At 48.0% G+C, this 8,427-nt stretch overlaps 1 protein-coding gene across 1 annotated transcript; it reads right to left on the bottom strand.

The window, feature by feature from the left end:
• Positions 1-4,116: 4,116 nt before the first annotated feature.
• Positions 4,117-7,254, bottom strand: LOC118423064 (insulinoma-associated protein 1a-like). Its single transcript, XM_035830976.1, has one exon. The coding sequence runs from the start codon at positions 6,740-6,742 to the stop codon at positions 5,261-5,263; it is 1,482 nt and encodes a 493-aa protein (XP_035686869.1). The 5' UTR covers positions 6,743-7,254; the 3' UTR covers positions 4,117-5,260.
• Positions 7,255-8,427: the final 1,173 nt, after the last annotated feature.

Here is an 8,427-nt window from a genome sequence, read left to right as displayed (position 1 = left end):
GGATCAATCAGGGCTATACCCGGCCAGGAACAACATACCGCTGTCTTACACTGCAGTGATGGATGGGCGATGCTTGCCCGGCTATGGCGTTACTGTTAGTAAGGCTCGCGGCTTGCCGACAGGTGATAGCGCCAGTCAGGAGCACACCTTACCGTGGGGAATACACTGGCGCGGGTCGGATGCTATCTTGTCTGTACCCCGTCACCACTGTCTCCAACATAACGGCACGCACATTGCTTATTCTGACGACAATACCCAAAAGACTCAACCGTCCTTTCTCTGCCGTCATCACATAGTTATTTATATAAAAGCACACTGAAAGCGTGAATCATTTTTGGAAGATCTAGTAAGCCACTTGTCAATAGAAGACGTAATAAAATACATGTTGTTGTAAGGTTTTCATAGCATACGTTTTTAAATCTGACGCGTTATTATTTTCTGCAGATAGCCATAATTGTTGGTAGTTTATTCCTATTAAAATGGAATTGACAATAGGCCCAATTATGATTCCTTTATGAGCTGCCAGTCAGGTGAGTTGACCGTTAGGTGATGGCGTCCCCACCCCTATAATCACGCCACACAAAGGAAGTCTGGTAACGGTTTCTGTGTGTGCTCTGCGAAGGGTTACGATGCCGATTCCTTTATTTACAGCAACATGGGGACAATAGGCAGTGCTGTCAACAGTGACAGACGTGTCTTTACTTCATAACGGATTGTTAAGCTTTAGAACCGTTAGGAAGTAGCGCGCCTTCCTGACACTAGAAAAGTCTTTGTTGATGACAGATATGTAACATTAACTTCTATCTTTTGTCTCTGATATCGTGTCTTACCTACCGTTTCGCAGTTAAACATGCGACTCAGCAAATTGATTTTAGAATCTGCTGGAAAAAAAGTTGTTATGGGAAGCACAATTTTCAGAAGAATCAAGGTTGCTTTAATTCCCCATGGGGCCGTTGTCCTGATGCCATTTAAAATCAAAGTTGCCTTACAGATATACTTCTCTTCATTTCCTTTCGGAAGCCCCCGATTTGTGCATTTTTGCCAATGAAAAGTGAATGAAAGAAACCATGACATTTTTCATCATATTTTACGGGCAAAAATAACAGGTGGTTGTTAATACTCCTCTATTACAAAGCCCCTCCTCCCCCGCCGAAGAAACTTATTTCAACTGACAATACTAGTTCGTTCGCTATGAATTATAACGTTTACGCTTTGTGGAAACGAGGCTGGGCGCATCTGTGTTTCATGGCCGCTGTAATTTCCCATCTTGCAATTTGCAGTCATCAGGTGGCAAATCCTGACCGAGCAAACAGGAAACAACCCCGGTATTGTTCTCCGTGTCATTAGTGCCATTAAACCGCAGTGGCACAGAATTGAAGAATTTTAGTCTATTTTGGTTCATGTTGAAACGCGTCACGACAAGCACGAGGCCAACAACAGTCGCATGGACCTTTAAAGGCTGTCTGATGAAAGGTCAGGTGGGTCGGCTCCACTTCCAGTCGGCTGGCGATGCGGGAATTTAATTTAGAGCTAGATTCTCGCTGCACACAAGTGCTGCTGCCGTGACGTCGGTACTTCAAGTGTTATTGGAGCAACAGCAGGTCATATAACGGGCCCGTTTACCATCTCTGTTTCATCACACGATTTCAAATAAATACACCAACAAGGGGTCGTTCTTTCAGCCTTGTTACTGAATTAATCGAGATTGGATCTTTTGCTTCTGAGTCGTCATGGACTGGACAATAAAGTGTTACTGGTCTATACTATCGCTGTCAAACCCATGGTTATTGTACATGTTGTTCTACGAGCTTAAAGTTGGTTTAGGCAAATTTCACTCGCGAAAATTTCTTATAATCCACTCAGTAATGAGTTGAGAACCAGAGGCCATCGCAGGAATACCACAAAGGGGGGTATATGCAAATTACCCAAAGATTTTAAATTGTTGAACCAGCAGAACTACACTACATTTGATATGTCAGTTTGGTCTTGCAGCTTTAGACGAAGACTTGAAGCACTCGTCTGAAAAGTGATTAAACGCGTTTTAAACAACGTTGGCCATGCATTGTTCAGCTAAGGGAAATCTGATATTTCAATCTCGTCGTACCAGGTAGTTCTTTTTTATCGAACAATCTAGTCGCCTGGGGCACAAGGCCGTGGAGCTCTTGGACCCAAAGCTGGGGGTCGATGCACCCCGCCAGCGCCGTGCTCACGCCTGAGCGCCCCGGCACAAAGCCCGGCCCGCGGCTTGTGTCTGTCGCGTGTCGGTCACGTGCCCAGAGGTAGCCGGGCCCCCTCCTCACGGCCTTCCCCAAACCGAGCCAGGAGCAGACGACGCTCATTAACAATTTATGATCGACATCATCGTGTTTATGACATTCATTATTCAACAAGTCCTGCACATGTTTGGTAGACGAACTTTAGACGGTTTCGTCTGTTTCAAAATGACTGTTAGGCTTGTGCACTATTTTGGTGCTTTATAGACTTCGGCGTGATCCTTCGGACCAGCTCGGACGCCTTTGTACGGGAGGTGTGGCTTTGTCTCGCACCTTGGTGCGCCATATGGAACAATGGATAATAACGTGTTTGGAGAAGAGAAATCACAGTTCGGCCCATTAAACTCCCAAAATACACAATTTGAAAGACACTCTGGTGGCAGCTTTCTCACCTCGGGTGGCGCCTCACATACATAGCCAATCATTTCGCCCAAAGTTCATCATTACTAATGTACTTTAACAGTGCTAAGCATATTGTCTTCTTTTCATACAACGTCACTACTCTACCCACGGCTAAGTACGGCTTTACAAATTCCCCGAAAGCCGGAAGTTCTCTGGACGGGTTTGTATCTTGTTTTGGATGCGCGCAGGTAGACTTCTGCACACGTCTGTTTCAGAATCAGACGTAACCATAGTAACGCGCTTTAAAAAGCGCCATTTCTAAACCACGGTATCAGTTGATAATTACCATACATTGTGTGCTGCGTGTATTCTTATCCATTCACAACGGACATACCAGATTTACGCCAAGGTTACATATGTTGGGGAAATATGGCCCAAATAGTCGGTGTGGAGCTCCCGCAGAAACCTGTTCATATTCATTTCAATGGATCTTGCTTTGAAATTGAATCCGCGCAACCTGAGTGCACGGATTTTATGTTTAGCCAATGAAACACTTTTCAATCAACGACAGGGCGCCGAAAATGGCTCTTCCTAATCTTGCCCACTGGACGGAGGCAATCCTTTGTCCCGGGGTAGCTTTCCAAGACTTTCGACATGCAAGGCTTAATAGTGGACAAATCTTCCTCGGCCTTTGCTTTATTTTTGAAACATTGTTGAATGAGGAAATGTTACGATAACGCTAAAGCGTCCTGAACCGCCTGCCCCAGCAGTCACACAAAGAAAGGCCGCCCTCTCCATCGGACCACGTCACCTGGGGGGAGACGGAATTTGTAAGGTTGTAATTTGGCCATGTTTGATTGATGTTGACTGCCGTTATCTTTCAAACATAGCGGACCGTGATTCAACAATCTGCTTTTATTCTCTACTGCGGGATTGGTTACCTGTTTACTGTGTAAAGGGCTTGTTTTTAAGGGCATATGTGTGAGAGACGCCGGGCCAGGTACTGTACAGCCCAATGTGTAATCATCATTTTGTGTTACGACAGATCATTTTGTGTGTAATTTTCGAATTTGTGCTACGATTATCCTCAAAGCGTAGTTGTTTACATTGGTAGCTTCTTATTGCGTTGACTTCCAGATGTATGAGTACAAATAAGTGCGACAGTATCTGCGACGTTACTTACGCCGTGCGTGGCACACGCAGTTTCACAAAGCCAGTAGTATTTTCCAAAGGCCCGTAAACCTTTACTGCTTGTACTTCTCGCATACAATGCGGCCAGCTGCACACGTTATGGATGTATTAATCGGACGGTAGCATCTCCTGACCACCTGTTTCACGCAACAATACAGCCCGTACGGCACCGAAAGGGGGATTAATTACCGTGCCTGTGTCCTACAGACAGCGTTTTTGTTTTGTTCCCCGATCTGCCACTCACACACTCGCACGCGCTCACACACATAAACATACACAAACGGTACTAAACATCACCCAAGTCAAGATCTGAAAATTCACATTTTATTAAATATCGGTTTCGCTTGATATATATATAAACGCGTTATCAAAACTCACATGATAGACTCTCGGAATATGTCGGCTTGTACACAAATATATTCTCGGTAATCAAGGCCTCCGGCAATTACGGTTTGGAAAATTCTCGCACAAATACAAAACGCCTGGGACAAAATAGCTACACTGTTTACAAAATGTTCGTTTTGTACAAGAAATGATTGTTACTTGAGCAAAATACGCTAAAGTAGCTTTGTCTACCGTAGCTCTACACAAGGCAGTTGTACAACAGTTACAGTACACACAAAGGACAGTGAATTGGTGTAGGTCCACTTCTATGGCGCACTGCGTCCTTATACAGTCTAAAACTATTGTCGTTACGTTTCACTGTGAAAATAGACCTGGCTATAATTTCTTTTACCAAAATAGGCTGCAAATGTAGCCTTTCCATTCTTCTCTAAAAGCACTTGATAAGGGCACATGGAGAGACCACAGTTTGCGTGGAATGGCACGGGTCATGTACACCGTTACAATTACCGCTACCACCGGTCTCGGCAGAGCTCGCTCCTATGCTACCAAACCTATCGATTAGCTATTGCCTTGCCCGACCTTAAAGCTTTCTGACAGCTACAAACTACACATATCCACGGTCACACAGACTCTAGACTCTTTGTACAACCTCTAAAACATGTCATAAAGGTATAATCTGTACAATTAAAAACACCATTTCTAAATGAGATCTGATATTTGGCATGTGGTATGAGATTTGGTCACGGACAGTTCTCTCTTTGTTCATACAAAACAATGACGAAGACAAGGCTGCTAGCAACCGTTATAAGCTGTCAATATATATTAGAATTGTCTCTCACAAATACAACAACAATATAATTTATCAACATAGAATTCTCAGAATTTCAATACAATCATAGAACACAACTTCAATTATAGACTTACACAAAACATCACATAAGTGATAAGTTATAAACGTTACTAACAGAGTTCGTTGTTTCATTACCGGTGGGTTGTGTGTAGGTACGTACGTGAGTTGGCGGTCAGTTCTCTTGTACCGCATGTCTGCTGTTTTTAGACAGTTTGTTCTCTGTGTTTCTAATGTCCAGTCAGTATGTGTACGCGCGTGTTCAGCAGACAGCGGTGGGCGTGTGGCGAGCGGGCACGGGCTGCAGGAGGATGACTTGTCGGTTCTCGGAGGGGTGGCACTTGTTGATATGGCGCGTGAGACCAGGCGAGCTGTAGAAGGTGGCGTCGCAGTACTTGCACGAGAAGATGTCGGAGGAGTGCATCCTGACATGGCGGTCCAGAGCGGCCTTGTTGGGGAAGCCTGCGCCGCATTCGGGGCAGCAGTGGTCCTTAGGGCCCATGGAGTGCCCGATGATGTGTTTGGCCCTGTTGGCGAGCGTGCGGAAGACTTTGCCGCACAGGTGACAGGGGTAGCTAGGCTCTTCCTTCCCCTCTTCGTGCTGTAAGATGTGTTTTCTCAGGTAGGCCTGGCGTCGGAATTTCTTCCCGCACCGGTCGCACTCGAACCAAGGCGTGTCGGCATGGACAGAGTCGCGGTGGTGAGAGGCGTCCGTGTGGGGGCTGGGGGTGCTGCGATGACTGCCCGAGTCGCTGTGGGTCTCGCTGGCGCTCTCGGGATGCGGGTCTCGGTGGTAGGCGGCCTCGGGATGCTTGGCTCCGGCGGGGGACAGTGGCATCACTCGGGATGGGGAGGAGGCTGCGCTAAAGCGGCTGTTAGGTGATTCGGTGGGTCGGGGTTTGTGCCAGCGGCGGTGGGAGGCCAGGTTAGCGGGACAGTTGAACACCTTGTCACACTCCGGACACCGGTACTCTACCCTGACAATGCGCGAGCATTTGTGCTGAGCCAAGGTGAAGGGATCGGTGTACTCTTCCTTACAGAGTTGGCAGACGAACGCACCTCCTCCTGGTTTCTTGTTTGTGGAGTTTGTTGTTTTGGAAGAGTTGTTGTTGCTGTCGCCCTTGTCCTTGTCCTTCTGTTTCTCTTGCTCAGCTGGCGCCTGTGTGATCCTCAGCCCCAGGACCGGAGAGGTGGTGTCTTCGTCGAAATTGATTTTTCTGACGGCTTTGGACTTCTTGATGGGAGACTTTGGCTTGCGCTCGCCGTCAGGATGCGGCCGTTTTGCAGACCCAGAGTTAGGTGATGGAGTGTCCGAATACTTCTCTCTGGGTCCGCCGGAAGCTGGACTGAAGCTGTATTGGTCAAACATCAACGGGGATGGGAAGGCGTGAGCGGACAGAGGAGAGCTGGACTTGTGGTACCCGAAACTCTCCCTCAGCGTCGAGTCTGCCTCACGTGTGACAGGCCGGATGGGACTGTAGGTGAAGTGTGGTGAGTCAGGGTACGCCGGCTGGCAGGGATGCCGCTGTACCGGGCTGGCCTGTGCGCCGACGCTCACGCTCGGGATACTGGAGATGGCGATGAACGGAGAGACTTCGGCGCGCGCTGGTGAGTGCTGCGGCAGGGCCAGCGGCGGGGAGACGGGCGGCTCCATCTTCTGTGTCGCCACGCCATCCTCGTCCCGCTGACGGTACGACACAGGAACGAACTTTTTCCCTCTCTTGACGAGAAATCCTCTCGGCATGGCTGGTTCTGCTTGGTGGGCCTTCAATATATCGGACTGGACGGCGACGTGTTCAGAGGAGGCCGGGACGTTCGTAGCAGTGGTATGGAGGAAGCTCTTCTAAGGAATGAGCCTGTGTGAGAGAATGCTGCGTAGCTATGGGCGTCAGCGCTGCGTATGGTGGAGGAGACTTCCTGTAGTCGCTAGTCCAATCGTCACCGCCTGATCTGAGCAGATGGACCTGTGTACACGGCCTTTTACAGATTTATGCAAACTGGGCCTTATTGATATGTATGCCACACGCCTGGCTCCTCCTTTGTTGAAAGTTGTTTTGTGTATTGAAATCTGCCCACGTGCCCGTTCTTTGTTCTCCTGCTGTTGCTGGCGCAAGTGGTAATGACGTCGCCGAGATTCCCGGTCCCTAGAGCCCTCGACCAATCAGGACTCGTTCTCCGACCAGCTCGTCCCCAAAACGCAAAAGCGTCGCCACGCAAAGACACCCGTTTTACTATTTTACCTGCTGCTTTCTTTGTCCTTTTCGCCCGTTACCTGTTGAGGTACCGTTGCATTGTGGGCTTAGATCCACCTTTCAAACTGTGGTGCTTGGGCAGAAATATGACACCCAATTACGCCTTAACGAGCGCTGCGTACCAATGATTGATATTGTGTGATAATGTTTACCCCTGCGCGCGATTGGTCGCCCTCACCACCCCGACGGTTTCTATGGTTGCCTCGCTGCCGATCAAGAACGGAGCACGGGGGAATAATTACCCAAGGTGGCATACCAGAAACAACACGCGAATGGCACGCGAATGGCTGATAACACAACAATGTCGATACGCACTGCTTCCAAACACCAAACACCGCCGTCACCCATACCCACAGAACAGCCACCCATATACAGCCTTCTTAAGAGTGTTCCGTCCGTCGTGGCCTAAAGCCGACATCGTGTAGGCGATCAGCACTTCAGACTTCCTCGTGGCTCGTGCCACAGCCACTTTGATTTACTCTGCTATCTCCACCACAGACAAGGGGTGTTTATGACAGGTAGCCGACATGCTTTCATTCGCGTTGCACAAAGAACCAGCGCCCAACTACAGTTTGGCGCTCGCTGGTGTCGGTGTTTTGTAACGTTAGCGGCGCTTAGCGTTGGAAGGCGCAGTGTTGCGAGGCAGAAACCACACAAATGCATAATAGACGCGTGTTGAGGGAAATGAAATTCCACCGAACAACACAGCGTGTTTTAATGCAAACTGGCGATTGCAAACAGAGCTAAAAACTCTAAGCATCTACAAAAGTTTGTAGTCGTGCACTAAAAAACAAATGCTCGGTCAGGTGTATTTTGTCACTTCAACCTCCGTACTTAAACATTCGGACATGAAAAGATGGGCGAGAAATTCTGTTCCGGGCAGGCGGATCCAGACGTAGTTGGATGCCGGGTGATTAAACTGTAATCGCCGAGAAAACAATGAAATGACGAGGCGCATTGTGATGAAATAAGGCTGTATGTTGATGGAGTGCGGGTCCTTGGAGATAGCGTGCATCTGATTTGCATACAGCTGCCCGTGCGATCTTTTGTTCTGTATACCAGAGTGTGTAAATACCTTACCGAATCCAGTGGTCCACTTCATACCAATATGTATCAAAATCGTGAAAGTTTTTACGGCGAATACCGGAAAACTACGCAAGGTAAAATTGTCGACATC

Source organism: Branchiostoma floridae, chromosome 1, assembly GCF_000003815.2.
Source record: "Branchiostoma floridae strain S238N-H82 chromosome 1, Bfl_VNyyK, whole genome shotgun sequence".
NCBI lineage: Eukaryota > Metazoa > Chordata > Leptocardii > Amphioxiformes > Branchiostomatidae > Branchiostoma > Branchiostoma floridae.
Note: the sequence above shows the minus strand (reverse complement) of the source record. Positions and strands in the feature narration are given on the sequence as shown.

Coding starts and splice junctions, on each gene's coding strand:
- LOC118423064 (XM_035830976.1), bottom strand. CDS start 6,742: ATGCCGAGAGGATTTCTCGTCAAGAGAGGGAAAAAGTTCGTTCCTGTG.